The following is a 16,622-nucleotide window of genomic DNA, read 5'->3' on the forward strand; positions in this document are numbered from 1 at the left end:
ATCAGAATCCGATGAGGAGAGTCCTGAACATGTGAAAAAATTAAAACAGCATGAATCACCAGGTAAAATTGGTTTGAGTAATGAACAGTTGTTCAAACAATTATTGCTCAAAATTCAGAACATTCATGTGAAAATGACAACACGTCTTGATTCTTTAGAAAATTGTATTATGGATGTTGAGAAACGAGTGACTGAGAAAATAACTGATAAGTTGACGAAGATGTTTGATAAACGGATCAGCTCCGAGACTTCTCGGTTACGTAATGAGTTAGATGGAAGAATAGGTGATATCAAGAAAGAACTGGCAGATGATTTATCGTTCCTAAGCGGAAAAAATAGACTTCCTTACAAAGACGTAAATTCTGATAAATCTATCGCAGAAAATCTGGTGTTACATAATTTGCCATACCATGTTGGTGAAAATCTGCAGCAGAAAGTTTCAGATCTTATTCGTGTAGATCTGGGTCTGTCAGATGTTACAGTGAACAAAACCGAGAGGAAGGAACATCAACAACGAAATAAGTCTGGTGTGGTCATTGCCAAATTGGAAAGTGTTGAAATGAAAGATAAGGTTATGAAATGTAAAAACAAATTGAAAAATAGTCAAAGATATAAAAATGTGTTTAACAATAGTGATCAGTCAAAATATGAAAGAAAATTATCTGCAAATATGAGAGTGATTGTCAAAGCAATTAATAGTGGTAACACAAATTTACAAGTACGTGGTTCGAAAGTGTTCATTACGGATAGCGAGCCAAATATGAGAAATGAGCATGCACGTAATAATCAAGGGCAAAACAGTAGAAATAATCCTCAAAACAACAATAGCCAATCCGGCCAAAGTAGTTCAGAGCAAATATATAACTCTGGCAGAAATAATAGCACTGGCTTTTTTAGAAATAATAACGGTCGGGGTAATAACAGTCAGAATAATCACAACAGCCAGAGAAATAACAACAGTCAAAGAAATAACAGAGGCCATGGCGGAAGAGGGAATAGGCGGTAATGGATAGCAGGATATTGGAATGTAAATAGTTGGGTTTTAAACCCAGAATCTGACAATTTTAAACTTAGAGAAGCCTGTTTAGAAACTCTTGTCTTAGATATAATAGGTATAGCGGAAACTCATTTAAAATTTGATGAAAAGTTATTACTGCAAAATTATGTTTGGTATGGTAAAAACCGGAAATTATTACATAGAAATGCCTGGTCAGGCTCTGGTGGAGTTGGTTTTTTATCAAAAAGTGGATGTTTAGCTATTTCAATATTTCTGTAATTGATGAAAATGATGATGATATTTTATGGTTACTTTTACAGGATATTGTTTCAAACTAGTGTTATTACATCTGTGTTTGTTACCTACCACCCAAATATTCCTCAAGGCAAGTTGATGCTGCTGGGTTTTTTAATAATCTTTTAAGTTCAGTGTATGAATATCAAAATAAGGGCACAATTTTTATTTGTGGGGATTTTAATAGCCGCTGTGGCGGTGAGTCAGATTTTATAGAAGGTGTTGACTGTGTACCCATGAGAAATATAGTTGATTTTACATGTAATGAATATAGTGAAATGTTCTTAGACTTTTTACTTAGTTCAAGTTTCTGTATATTAAATGGAAGAAACTATATTAACAATGATTTTACATGCATTAAACCACAAGGTACCTCTGTAGTAGACTACTGTTTGGTCAGTCATGATGACTTGCACTTATTTACAGATTTTAAAGTTATAAAAGTAACTGATCTTTTGCAACAGTCGGGCTTTCAGCCAACTACAGGTGTTCCTGATCATTCTGTACTTGTCTGGAAAATTTGTCATAATTTTAGTGTTGAACAAGAAGTTGATTCAGTAATAAAACCAGTTGAGCATGTTAATTTTTTTTACAGACAATATACCAGAATACTTTTTGTATGATATTGATGTTGTTAATAAATTAATGCATTCAGTAAATAGTCTGGAGCAAAGTCTTCGTACTCAAGAGTGTATTGATATAGCATACACATCTTTATGTAATGGGATAAAGTCTGACATGTTAAAGAAAATTTCTCATAAAACAATTGAACATGATAGCTCTGTTTCAAACAAGAGGAGGAAGGTTGGAAAACCTTGGTGGTCTGAGGAGCTAAGTTGTCTGTGGAATAATGTTTGTTTGACTGAGAAACAGTGGCTTAAATGTACTGATTCTCATGCCAAAAAACGCTTTAAAGCTCAATACACTGTTTGTAGAAAACATTTTAATGGTGCAGTTCAACGTGCCAAACGAAAATACTGGGTCACTCTTCAAGAAGAAATGTTAAACCAAGTAGAACAGAATAATAGTGAGTTTTGGAAATCTATAGGTAAAACTGGTATTCACTCCAATAAAGTTAAAAGCATTCCCTTTGAAATTGTATGTGACGATGGGTCTGTAAGTAGTAATCCTGATCAGGTTTTACAGCACTGGAAACAAAGTTTTGAAATAATACATAATACTTGTTCAACTTCAAGTGCTGATAACATTAATGAAAATGTAAATGTTCATTCAATGTACACACAGCATGGGGATACTCCTGCTGCACAATTAAACAGTAATATTTCTATTCTAGAGGTTGATAAAGCCGTATTTAAAACAGGAAAAGATAAAGCCTGTGGTTTTGATGGTATTCCTTATGAAATATTTAAAAATAGTACAGCTATAACAGTTTTACATAGACTTTTTAATGTCTGTTTTGATACAGGTAAAATTCCCACTGATTGGGGAAAAGGTATGATCAATCCCATACCAAAGTCAGGTATAACGGATCCTAGAAATCCAATGTCTTACCGAGGTATAACATTGGCGCCAGCAATGTACAAATTGTACTGCTCTGTGTTAAACAATAGACTGTCTGAATGGTTAGAAAGTAATAATTTGTTATGTGATGAGCAAAATGGCTTCAGAAGGGAGAGAGGGACTATTGATCATTTGTCTAGTTTGACCTCTGTTATTGAGTCAAGATTGAAAAAGAAACATGCTACATTCGTAGCCTATATAGACTTCAAAAAGGTATACGACACCATTGACCGATCTCTTTTATGGAGTCGCTTGGCTCATATGGGTGTTAATAACAAAATGTTGAGAGCAATAATATTCATTTATGATAATGTGAAGTCTTGCATAAAGTTGAATGGATACATGTCCGACTGGTTTGACGTTAAAATCGGATTACGTCAGGGATGTATTTTGTCACCGGTTTTATTTAATTGCTTCATAAATGATTTGGCTGTAAAAATTAATGCTTTAGATCTTGCCATTGATATTGGTGACGATAAAAAACTATCCATTTTGCTTTATGCTGACGATGTTGTTTTACTTGCTAAAGATGAGTTTAGTTTACAGTCTATGTTAAATACTTTGTGTGATTGGTGTGATGTAAACCACATGATTGTTAATATGACAAAGAGTAATGTAATGCATTTTAGAACAACTTCTATGCCTCAGTCACAGTTTGTGTTTAAATGTAAAGATGATGTACTTAAGTATACGGATAAATATACATATCTCGGGATTACTTTGAACGAGTTTCTAGACTATAGTGTAACTGCAAAGTTTGTCTCACAGGCAGCTGGCAGAGCATTAGGACTGCTAATTGCAAAGTTTAAAAGTATAGGTGGTATGCCTTACAATGTCTATACCAAGTTGTACAATTCTCTTGTCTGGCCGGTAATTGCGTATGGAGCCTCAATTTGGGGCACTAAAAGATTCACATGTATTGATGCAATACAAAATCGAGCAATGCGCTTTTTCTTAGGGACAGGCAGGTACACTCCAAATGCCGCAGTTGCTGGTGAAATGGGCTGGGATTGTACGTTTTCTAAACAGTTAAAATGTGTAGTTAATCTGTGGTGTAGATTCTCTAGAATGGATAATAGCAGAACAAATAAATTGGTTTTTAACTACAATCAGGCAATTAATGGAAGAAATTGTAAAAACTGGAATTTTATTGTAATAGAACTACTTAGAAAATATAATTGTTTTGAATATATAGGTAGAGAAAATGTTCATTTGTACAAAAAAAGAACTGTTAGATAAAATACAAGAGCAGGTTATGAATGAATATGTAGATCAGTGGATAGAATCACTCCATACAGTAAACAATTCTAATGGAACTGGGCTTAATAAATTAAGAACATACAGAAATTTTAAATTTGCATACGAAACAGAACAGTATGTTAAAATGTTAATGCCATATAAACACAGATCAGCACTGTCGAAATTTCGTTGTGGGGTCGCACCAATTAAGTTGGAAATGGGTCGATACGAGGGTCTTTCTATAAATGACAGGATCTGTCCAGTCTGCAGAAATGGAGTAGAAAATGAAATTCACGTTCTTTTACATTGTCCGGCTTATTTGGACATTAGAAATGAACTGTATGATAAAGCAACATGCATATGTAATGGGTTTCCAAATTTATCAGATGAGCAAAAATTGTCTTTTATTCTATCTAATAATGATATTGCCAAGACCGCTGCAAAATCCTGCTACTCAATATTAAATTATAGAAAAAAATGTTTGTATCACTGTCAATAATCATGGTGTTGGATCTGTCTAAATTAAGCAGAAGTTGATTATAGGGGCTTTGTGGTATATGGAGGCAACTGTGTTGATGGTGGTAGCCCTTACGTCGTACAAGTTTCTGTTTTTTCTGTTTAGCTTGGAAAGATCCAATAGCAAATGATTAATACATCATTGTGTATCTTTAGAGTAAACTGTTCAATTGTATTACATGTATTCCTTAATAAATTACATACGGTATGACTCTAAGGAACACGTACAACTACAATGTTGGTATACTTGTTGTTTCAGATGGTTTCTGATGTTTCTTACCCTTCTTTTAAGTTCATATGAATTTTAGTGTATAAAGATGTAAACTACCTCTTTTACAGATATATTTAAGTGAAAGTTTTTATCGTAGTTCAGATTATCACTGCTAACCAGTTCACCCTTGATCTGATCATGGATGATATCTGCTTTTTTAACGCATTTTTATAATGCGCATATAGTGCCACGGTTTTCAAATTTCAGTTTCTTAATAGTACTTAATTTATGGCAGTTTTTTTTAATATAAAGGTTAGCGGAGGTAATCTGACTTTTATGCAATGTAATTAGTATATGAATGTAATCTGTTTTTGTGTCTCTTATAATTCATTTATTGAATGACCAATAACATGTTAGATACATTCGCTTTTTATTATGTCAATTGTGAAAATTGTAACATGTATGTTGGATGAGACGTAAATAAACTATATATATATACCTATTTAGATTTTTCATCATACCAAAGGTGTGAAAAAATGGTATAAGTAGCTTCCTGGTTTGTTCCTCAGCATTAAGAGGATAGTAGTAGGACTGGTTAGCCAGATGTTAGTATAATGTTACTAAGTGGGCTATTATATCAAGTGTCTACTGTGTAATATAAAAAAAATTGTTGAAAAAGATGAATATCACAACCACACACATTTATAAATTTATTTTTCAGGTATAGACCACCCAACCCCTAAGGCAACGCTGACTGGACACAAGTCAGAAGTGACCAGTGTTAGTGCTATATTCATAGACAGTACTCCAACACCACTCATTGAGTAAACTCAAATAAATTGCCTAACGGTCAAGTCTTTACTCAGGAAAGATTCCATTTGTATTCATAAAGGTGAGTGACAGTCGAGTCAACTCCCAAGAGTGAGTGACTGTTGAGGGAGGTCCTGGGGACCCTTGAGTGTTTCTCAAGGTCTCATTAAGTAAGTTTAGATGATTAATTTACAATATTTAATTAATTTGAAGGTAAGATAACACTCATGTTAAAGTGGAAGTTCATATTTGTGCAACGTATTTTGGAAAAATATATTATGTTCTTTTTTAATACATGTTGTTGAGGACGACGAAAACGCAAGAACCCAACAAATTAAAAGACTGTTTAATTAATAGAAATGGATATAGGAAATCAAATCTACATCTATGAAACCTAGCCTAACGGGGCTCATCAGTCACTCCCAGAAACACACGTCGTAGTAACAAATATTTACATTTCACAAGCCTAGATATCGGTTAATTCATATTGAAAAATATAAACAGTCAAATTCAATGTCATAAAGAACCTATCATTATTAAATCTCATTGTTTAAATGACAACGTAAACATTTATTTAATAAAAAGAAATGAGCCGCGCCATTAGAAAACCAACATATTGTGTTTGCAATCTGGTCAAGATCCATGCTGTTTGCTTTCAAAGCTTATTGCAATTAGAGAAACTCTTAGCGAACAGTATGGATCATGACCAGACTGTGCCGAAACGCAGGTTGGTCTGGATCCATGCTGGTCGCAAACGCACTATGTTGGTTTTCTCATGGTGCGGCTCAATTATGTTTTTAGTAATTGAAATTTAAAAAAATACGTGGGCTGGCAGTCGAGAAACACCAACAACTAATGGCAGAGTTAAGAATTCAGTTGTTTAAATAAATTTCAATTTCAGCGAAAATTAAACTCTATATTTCTAAGTATAAATTAAATTCTACTAATGCAGATGAGTAGACTGTCTGATGGACGAACAGAAGGACGTATTATAAAACAAACAGACGAAGGACGGACGGATAAACATACAAAGAGCAATAAAATGACAACTTCCAACTACAAAAATAATGATCAGCACTTTTACATATCTTTGATGTTATTTTCATATAAACCGTTATAATCCTCTAAATCCATTGTGTACAATGAAACCATTACTCGAGCTGTTCTTCCGAAAGTTAAGATTGAGTGGAATTTATGAATATGACTTTCGAACTCCACTCACACTCCCGCAAGGTCTACTCGCGGTTCACTTGAGTGATACTTACCCAAGTTTGAGTCAAGTGTGAGTTTGAGTAACGACTATAAATATAGCCCATAGTATTCTTGCTGAATTCGGAATGGTCATTAGTGGATCACGTGGTATCATTAAAATTTATTGGACAATTCAAGATAGATTTATCAGTGTTGAAATTATTCTTTTATAGCAGTTCAAAATGTATTAAGCTTTAAAGTAACTGAAAGAATGTAGGGAATTTTTCTGATGGTAACAATGTTAACAGTGTTTTGAGTTGTTACAGTAAACAACTGGCAAACTTGTCTTTGGTTGCTCACCTATTATATAGGTTGGTCTAATGTTTCCTCTTTTCAAACAAAAGTTTATCCATGAAAGGACCTGACTTAGATACTGTAGAATCTGGTTAATAAGCGCATATTCAAATATAAGCGCATATCAAAAGTAAGCATGTCATGCCCTTACCATAATTTTGTCTCGAAAGTAGGCGCATATCCGATTACTGGTAAACAAACAACAGATGCAGCAAAAAGACGTAATTAACGGTATTATACCGTGATAATTGTTTATCATAAATACAGACGACAAGTGTTCTTACCTGTTGAATAGCCGATAGGTGTTAAAAGATTTTAACGTCTATTGTCTGATAAAACGATAATTGTTTACGATAATCATGTTTTGTTAATAGAAAATGTTTTCAGTAAATGAAAGTAAAAGTTTAAATAACAGATAAGTTGTTTGCGTTGTCATAACAGTTTGTCATTCTTTTGTAAATCTGTTAAAAGAATATGGATAAAATGCTACAGTCTTAGTGTTGAACAATTATTGAATGGTCCGAGAGATTGAACATTATTTGCAAATTATGTATTCATTATGCTTTCATTATGTCTTAATAATGTATGCAATAAAAGGAGGTAGTTCACTGCGCACGTCCATGACCATGGTTTACTTTCGTTTTCTCAGCCAAGGTAGACACTGTCAATATTCTTAATATATCAACAATAGGCGCACACGGCTTATATCAAATTATAAGCGCATAGTTTTGGCTAAAGTATAAGCGCCTATCAAAAATAGGCGCATAAAAGTGTCACTAAAAGTATTATAAGCTTATAAGCGTAACGCTTATTTACCAGATTTTACAGTATATTGACTTTGAAATATTGTATTTAAACAAACTGTCACCAGCACATCACTTTAAACCATCACAGTACAAGGCGAAACTATTTTTGTGCTTTTTACACAGTTAAACTTTATTGTTAGAAAGTAAAAAACTTGAATATATTTTTAGCCCACCATCATCAATTGGTGGGCTATTCAAATTACTCTGTGTCCATGGTCCGTCCGTCCGTCAGTCCAAGCACACGATTGGTACCTTAGGTAGTAGGAGGTGTGGCCTAGGACAATAGAAAACCTTTGTATTCATTCCGTAACCATTTAATTCTTTTGTTCCTTAAGTTGTCATTCTGTTGTTTTCAAACAATGGAACGACCACCTAATATATGAATCGTACGGGTATGCGTGCGTCCGTCTGTTAACAATTTTTCATTATCGCATCTCCTCAGAAACTACTGGGGGCATTTTGACCAAACTTTGTCAGAATGATGTATTGGTATCCTAGTTGTGTCCCCCTGAAACTCAGACTGGTTCAACAATTTTTTAGTAAGTTATGGCCCTTTGTTTATTTTTATAATTTACATATATTTATATAGGGAAAATCTTCTTGTCCAAAACCACAGGGCCTAGGGCTTTGATATTTGGTATGTAGCATCATCTAGTGGTCTTCTACGAAGATTATTCAATTTATTTCCCTGGGGTCAAATATGGCCCCACCCCGGTGGGTCACATGGTTTATATAGACTTATATAGGGAAAAACTTTGAAAAACCTCTTGTCCAAAACCACAGGGCCTAAGGCTTTGATATTTTATATATGATATCATCTAGTGGTCCTCTACTAAGATTGTTCAAATTATATTCTTAGGGTTAAATATGGCTCCGCCCTAGGGGTCACATGGTTTACATAGACTTATATAAGGAAAACCTTTGAAAGTCTTCTTGTCCAAACCACAAAGACTAGGGCTTTGATATCTGTAATGTAGCATCATCTAGTGGCTCATAGTGTTGTGTTCTGAAATGAAATTTGACCTTGATTTTGACCTAGTGACCTTCTTTCACGTTTCTCAAGCTACTGCCTTCAAATTTGGCCCACATGCATAGTTCTGTGTACCGAAATGAACTTTGAACTTGAGATTGACCTAGTGACCTTCTTTCACATTTCTGAAGCTACAGGCTTCACTTTTGGACCACATGCATAGTTTAATGTTCTGAATTGAAATTTGATATTGATTTTTACCTAGTACCTGCTTTCAAATTTCTCAAACTACAGCCTCCATATTTGAAGCACATACATAGTTCTGTCTACTGAAATGAACTTTGAGCTTGAAATTGATCTAGTGACCTACTTTTACATTTCTCAAGCCACAGCTTTCAAATTTGGACCGCATACACAGTGTTGTGTAGTAAAATGAAATTTGACCTTGATTTTGACCTTGAGCTAGTCGTTGAATTTGGAACATTCAAAAATGGATCAATGGTGGGCACCAAGAGTACTCTGTGATCTCTTGTATAAATTTCAGATGGGCCATGCCTTGTGCATACACTGAACGGCGACTTGTTGAGGTCTCTTGACCCGCCAGAAGGTAAGCAGCTGACTGCCAACCTGATCTGTATGTCCCTAGAGACATTTGTTATGATCAGGTTTGACCAGAACATCATCTGTAACTTCAGCATCAACGGACGATTACAGAAGCATACCAAACATAAAGATAATATTCAGGTATGTGTAATTTCATCAAAAATGATTATTACAGAATCCTATCAGACATTAAGTTAAGGTAATATTCAGGTATACATAATGCCATCATAAATGGTGATTACAAAACATATCAAACATAAAGGTAATATTTAGGTATGCATAATTTCATCACAAATTGGAATTACAGAAATATACCAAATATGAATATGATATTAAGGTATTTTTAATTTCATCAATGGGTTATAATAGAAACAAGTTGGACAGAGAGATATTTAGTTATATCATCATAAAAAGTATTACAGAAACATTTCATTCATAAGCAGCGTAACAGTTTCTGATATTATGATTTAATCAAAATAAGGAATTACAGAAACATACCAAAATCACATGGATAGACAGGCATAAGTTGGTCATAACAGAAAAGTGCCAAATAGAATAGTATTAACACAAGTACAGCTTTACCATTAATGGACAGCTACAGAAATGTATCAAACATTGTTTGATATTCACATACCTTCTTTATGTAGGCCACTTTGGTAGCCTAGTTTTAGAGCACCTGCCTCGAATGCAAAGGTACTGAGTTCAATTCCTGTCTAAGTCCTACCATAGATGTAAAAAATGGTACAAGTAGCACCCTAGCTGGCGCTCAGCAGTAAAAGGATGCTAGGACTGATCTGCTTGGTGTCAGTATAATGCACTTGAAATCTGTTTGGTGTAGGTAATTGTGGTAGAAGCATAGCTTAATAAATAGAAACACATGTGAAATTACACTGCTGGTAATATGTTATATTTGTGGATAGTTATTATACAAACACATCAATGTCGCCTTTAAAGTGTTAAATGAATATTATTCATAAATGCCAAACTATGTTTTTTAAGGATACTACAAGCTTGTTCAGGCATTACATGAGAATCCTGAATTATTTTTTAAACCAATGATTGCGTTAGCAATGAAAAAATCAACAAACTTCTAAAATAGTGTAACCTTATCACTTGTTTGTCTTAAATGAGGTCCAAAATAATGCTTCAAATAATGGCCCTTCTGTTTTGTCAAAATTTTCTGTGTAAGTTATTGTCAGGTTTAAAACTTCTTATAGCCCGCCTGCTTAGCTCAGTAGGTAGAGCGTTGGACTGCGGACCACAGGGTCGTGAGTTCGATTCTTAGGTGGGGCATATGTTCTCCGTGACTATTTGATAAACAACATTGTGTCTGAAATCATTAGTCCTCCACCTCTGATTCATGTGGGGAAGTTGGCAGTTACTTGTGGAGATTAGGTTTGTACTGGTACAGAATCCAGGAACACTGGTTAGGTTAATTGCCCGCTGTTACATGACTGAATTACTGTTGAAAAACATTGTTAAACCCAAAACAAACAAACAAAACTTCTTATATTAGGACATCCCTCTTATCCAGTGTACATCCATAGTAAAGTTTGTTATCTATTTGTTGAAATTAATTCACACTAAATTTAGTATTGTTTTTGCATTCCCGTAATAAAATTTTGATTTGTGTTAAATTTTTAATAAAATAACTCTCTTACATAAGTCTTATCAAGTTATTATGGCCTTTGCAAACAGTTTTGTATGCAGTCTAATTGATAGCTTTTGTTTGCATTGAACTCATATGTTAAGATTTTATGCTAAGCACTAGTCGCACCACTCTAAAGCATATCTTTATGCATTTCCATGAATGGTGTAATTTTAGCTTTGGAAACTACACCCAGTTCTGTCTTAGCCATTTCAGGGAGTAGTCCAAGTTCTTTTTGAAACTTATCAATGGCAGGAACTTCAGCAAAAATTTTCAGAAGTCCTTTAATATAGATTTTACATTCTTGATCGTTTGGGAAATACCTGTACCAAAGCCTTGCAGTAGATAATACCCGTTCTTTTTCATTGTAGGTCTTGTAAGATTTTATTTCTTGCATAATGGTAGACGAGTATTTCTCATATTGGTGTCTAAGTCTGTTGTCATCTTTTTTGTCTAGTTCATGTTTTTTAAGAGCAAGCCATTGTATTTCAATAAGATCCTTATCTTCTATTGGGTACCTCGATCTTGCCTCGTCAAGCTGGGACAGTCTCAGATCAGATGCTATGGCAATGCATTCGCTCCTCAGGTCATTGAACTTGTAACGATTTGCCAGCTGGATGTGTCTGTATACCTCATTAGCATCCTCTGTATGTTTATTTGTAACTGTTTCTGAGAGGATCTGAGCACACCGATTTTCTAGCACTTTAACTTGATATTCTGCAGCCAGTGGCATTATTTTGTAAACATTTCCATCTGAAATTTTAAAAAATGCTATCAGTCTTCCTCATGGTTTGATTAATATCTTCATTAAATTATCCAAATTGCTTAAGAGCTCTATTTAACAAAGAACATGGACAAAGTAATCTTTAAGCATAGTTAATCCCACGCCACAAGTGGTGGGGGTTATAGGAATGGTCTCCGTCCGTCCTTCCATCCGTCCTTCTGTCCGTCCTTCTGTCTGTCCGTAACACTTTCGTGTCCGCTCCATATTTCCTAAACCCCTTAAAGGATGTTCATAAAACTTGGGTCAAATGATCACCTCATCAAGACGATGTGCAGAACCTATGAGCCAGCCTTGTTGGCTCAAGGTCAAGGTCACAACTTAAGGTCAGCGTATCGCTTGGGACAAAATCATTGATGTTGTCATAAATGGACTATAAAATATACTTAACAACGTCAAAGCTTCCACCCAATACCATCGACCCTTTCACTATCCATAACGGCGGTTTGAGGCTTCGATTTTGTGTCCGCTCTGTATCTCCTAAACCCCTTGATTGAATAATAAAACTTGGGTCAAATGATCACCTCATCAAGACTATGTGCAGAACCCATGAATTAGCCATGCCGGCTCAAGGTCAAGGTCACAACTTAGGGTGAAAGTTTTGAGCCTTTTATTTTGTGTCCGCTCTATATCTCCTAAACCCCTTGAAGCATTTTCATCAAACTTGGGTCAAATGATAACCTCATCAAGGCAATGTGCAGAACTTATAAGTCAGCCATGCCAACTCAAGGTCAAGGTCACAACTCAAGGTCAAATGATTTAGTCTTCCATTTCGTGTCCGCTCTCTATCTCCTAAACCCCTTGAAGGAATTTTATAAAAATTGGGTCAGATGATCACCTCATCAAAACTATGTGCAGAACGTATGAGTCAGCCATGCCGGCTCAAGGTCAAGGTCACAACTTAGGGTCAAAGGTTTGAGCCTTCCATTTTGTGTCCACTCTGTATCTCCTAAACCCCTTGAAGGATTTTCATCAAACTTGGGTCAAATGATCACCTCATTAAGAACTAATGAGTCAGCAATGTCAACTCAAGGTCAATGTCACAACTCAAGGTCAAAGGTTTGAGCTTTGTATCTCCTAAACCCCTTGAAGGATTTTCATGAAACTTGGGTCAAATGATCACCTCAACAAGACGTTGCGCAGAATGCATGAGTCAGCCATGTCAGTTCAAGGTCCAGATCACAGCTAAAGGTCAAGTGTTTACCCTTTTACTATCCATAGCAGTGGCGGGGGATTTAGCTTTCAGACTGCCTTATTTGAATTAGTTAGTCATTGATTTTAATTCACCATGATCACAGACTGCTCAGGTGAGTTCTTGTGAAACCTCTACATCTGGTATTTTGTCTTTGTGCAATAAGTGTTGCCTGCAACCAACAATTTTACTTTCAACACTCTAGTGGTCACAATTTTGCCCCAGTCTTTATAAAACTTAAGTTAGGGTTTTAGGTAGTTTAATAGAAACTGGCTTAAAGGTCAAAATCACACTCTGATGTCAAATGTCACTATTCATTAGCTCACCTGAGCATAAAGTGCTCATGGTGAGCTATTGTGACCATGCCGTGACCGTAGTCCATTGTGCGTCTCTCCGTCATCAACAATTGTGTTTAAACGACATTTCCTCCAAAACGAATGAATTGATTTTGACAAAACTTGGCTGTATGGTCATTTACCAAAGTTATTTAAATGGTTCGGCTTGGCTGCACATGGAGGCCGCCAGAGCTAAAAATAGAAAAATCTTCAAACAACATCAGATTCTCCTCCTAAACCATTGGTCTGATTTTGAAATTATTTCACACAAATGATCCTTATGTCACCCTCTATCAAGATTGTTCAAATTATACCGATTTGTCAAAAGAGATGGCCGCCAGGGGGACATGGTCACTTTTCCCTATAATGTATATAGTGGAAATTTAAAAAATCTTCTTGTGTGAAACTGCTGGCCGGATTTTAAAATAATTTTACCCAAATGGTCCTTGTGTGACCCTCTACCAAGATTGTACAAAGTATTCATATTTGTCAAAAAACATGGCTGCCAGGGGGCATAGTCACTTTTCCTGTATGTATGTAGTAGAAACATAGAAATCTTCTTGTATAAATTTTTAATTTTTACTTCACACAAATTGTCCTTGTGTGATCTTCTTCAAATATTGTTCAAATGTTTCTGATTCATCAAAAACCTTGGTCGCCAGAGGGCTTTGTCTCATTTTCATCCACAATTTCTTTAAACAACATCTTCTCCAAAACCACTGAATGAATTTTGATGAAACTGTACAGATGATCTCTGGGTTGCCCTTTTTCAAATTTGTTCAAACTGTTCCAGTACATTGAAAATACAGGTCTTTTTGGTTAAAAATAGGTTTTCAGCTATCAGACTATGGGGTTGTGAGTTTGATCCCAGGGCAAGAATTGTGTTTTCTGTGCCAATTTGATATGAAATCATTTGACCTATTCTTCTGATTCTCGTGGGAAAGTTGGCAGGGAAATCTGAATCAAAAACCACTGTTTAGGTTAACTGCCCACCGTCAAATAGAAATACCCAAGTAAACTATCTTTTTCTAGGTTCTCAGTCAGAAATTTTAATATTTCAGGTACTTACCTGTTACTATTTTTAGATGGTTTGGATACAGACAGCTCAGAAATTCCACAAAATCTTCATACTTTTTCCCTTGTAGCTCTATTTCCTGCTGGTCTTTCTCTTTGAAGTCTGATTCAAACATTGTCCGAAACACAGGTGATGCAACAGCAAGCACAGTTTTATGTACTTGTATTTTGTTTTGCTGTACAATTAATGTCAGGTCAGAGTTTCCAGCATCACGGACAAATCTGTCATCTGTTTGATATGAATAAATTTCCATTTTTGCTGGTTTTTTCTTTCTTGATCAGCTGTAACTGAGACAAAATTCTGCATATTTTGTTTCAGCTATAAGCTAAGAAAAAGGGAGAAGTAAGAAAAAATAATTGTACAAGTTTTTATTTGTCTCTTTTGTAAAAGAGACATAATGTTATTATACAGGTCTGTCTGTCCATCTGTCAATATTTTCAATTTCTGAACCCTTAAATCAGAAAGTATAATAGGTACTGCTTTCAAACTTATCACAATGACTTAGGTCCCACTTAAGGAAGATCCCTGTTGATTTTTGAGTCAGTGGTTTTCAGGTCAAGGTTACATTATACCAATTTAGTTCCTTCTTTATTTCATATAGACAGTGATATCTTGAAACCTCATTTTCAGTATTTAAGAGCATTTCAGTGATATAAAAACCATATATGGTCATTTAGTCTATCATGTCTTCTTACCAAAAATGAAAAATATTGACATATTATGTTACATTTAAAAAAATCTGTTCTGAAAAAAACATCATCCTCTGAAAAGCTCCCATGAAAATAGCCATTTAGCAACTACACGTATGTAGACATTTTTCTCTATGAATAAAACTAAAACCTGGAAATTCACAATGAAAATTGTCTAGATCTTTTCTCAATACAATAAGCAATAAAACTAAGCCAAAATATAACTGCCACATACTCATATGACTCATTATACCAGATTTCATCAACAACTTGGAACTACATTTTAGACTACTTCACATGTAACACTGAGTAGTCACTTCCTGTTTGGTGTAATTAGTTCTCAAGGTCACAGGACTAGCCTCATAAATCGTTAGCTTTAAATATATTTATAGATAATGCAGCATCTGTTTAAAACATTATTAAGTTCAATTAGTGGCAGTTAAACATTAAAGATAATTACCTTTAGAAGGTATAATCCAAAAGGCTTTGAAATCTTAACACAAAACATTCATGTAAATACAGATTGCAAGTAAAGTTTGATTTTGACGTTTAAGAGTTCAATTTATAGACTCGTCTGCTGATAAGGGAAATCAGCATGATTCATCTTGCCTTATTTAGGTATGAACCACTATCGAACTGAATAACACTACCTAAATAACGAACCATTAACTATAAGAATTTTTTTAAGTCTCAATTTAACTTATTATTGTTAACAGTACAGAGTGTATCAAATTAACATTTAGTTTTGGAATAAAGCCAAAAGTTAATAGAATTCTTTACAACAAATAAACAAGGAAGTAGAAAACACATAACATAAAAATCAAAGTAGTTACTACTGGTAACCATAAAAACAGCAAATATTTACTAGTAAAATTTATAATGAGTCACCTGTCACAATGGTTCTGTGGTGGCCTGTTGTGGTCATGTCATGTTTGTCATCTGGCATTCGCTTTTACCTTAAAGTTCCATATAGCTTTAATTTTAATGTTAAAAAGATGTGAAACAGCTGTCCAAATACATTTTATGCATAATTACATGGTTTGAAAAGCAGTACATTCACTACTTAACACAAACTGAAATAGTCAGAGCCATATAGGGAGGTAATCAAATACAATTTAATAAAATCTTCTATTATGCTAATCAGTATCCAAACCTTTGACAAAAAATAGAGAAAACAATTATAGAAATTAGGGTTTAACATGAAGTTAATTATATTTTTAGGTTCAAAACAAAAATATGGCAGCCACGTTATAAAAGAAAGACATTTTAAGCCTTTAAATGACTTCTTCTCATGGACCGCATGATAGATCTTCACCAAACTTTGTTAGAAGCATCCTTGCATAAACCTGTGACAAGTTTGCTCAAACAATACCACTTGACCTATTGTGGG

The 16,622-nt window shown here is 34.6% G+C and overlaps 2 protein-coding genes and 1 long non-coding RNA gene across 5 annotated transcripts in view; 1 reads left to right on the forward strand and 2 right to left on the reverse strand.

Annotated features, from left to right (window-relative positions):
* The window catches only part of LOC123557860 (uncharacterized), a 96,031-nt gene that overhangs the window by 31,701 nt on the left and 47,708 nt on the right, over positions 1-16,622 (reverse strand). The gene's annotated exons all lie outside the window — the stretch shown is intronic.
* The window catches only part of LOC128557202 (uncharacterized), a 61,949-nt gene continuing 54,785 nt past the window's right edge, over positions 9,459-16,622 (forward strand). For both annotated transcript variants that reach the window (XR_008371119.1, XR_008371118.1), the window contains exon 1: positions 9,459-9,653. This is a non-coding gene — a long non-coding RNA (uncharacterized LOC128557202). The remainder of the gene's footprint in view (positions 9,654-16,622) is intronic.
* Positions 9,718-15,853, reverse strand: LOC128557201 (uncharacterized). Of its 2 annotated transcripts, none has more exons than XM_053544229.1 (3): positions 15,693-15,853; positions 14,538-14,868; positions 9,718-11,913 (listed from the first exon to the last, which is right to left on the reverse strand). In XM_053544229.1, the coding sequence occupies exons 2-3, from the start codon at positions 14,794-14,796 to the stop codon at positions 11,294-11,296; spliced, it is 879 nt and encodes a 292-aa protein (XP_053400204.1). In that variant the 5' UTR covers positions 14,797-14,868; positions 15,693-15,853; the 3' UTR covers positions 9,718-11,293. The 2 variants fall into 2 exon arrangements, with proteins under 2 accessions (XP_053400204.1, XP_053400203.1); XM_053544228.1 differs by having other exon boundaries at positions 14,538-14,824; positions 15,693-15,852.

The sequence above is a fragment of the Mercenaria mercenaria genome, chromosome 5 (assembly GCF_021730395.1).
Source record: "Mercenaria mercenaria strain notata chromosome 5, MADL_Memer_1, whole genome shotgun sequence".
NCBI lineage: Eukaryota > Metazoa > Mollusca > Bivalvia > Venerida > Veneridae > Mercenaria > Mercenaria mercenaria.

Coding starts and splice junctions, on each gene's coding strand:
- LOC128557201 (XM_053544229.1), bottom strand. CDS start 14,796: ATGGAAATTTATTCATATCAAACAGATGACAGATTTGTCCGTGATGCT. Junction 11,914..14,537: donor CCATCTAAAAATAGTAACAG/GTAAGTACCTGA, acceptor TTAAAATTTCAG/ATGGAAATGTTTACAAAATA.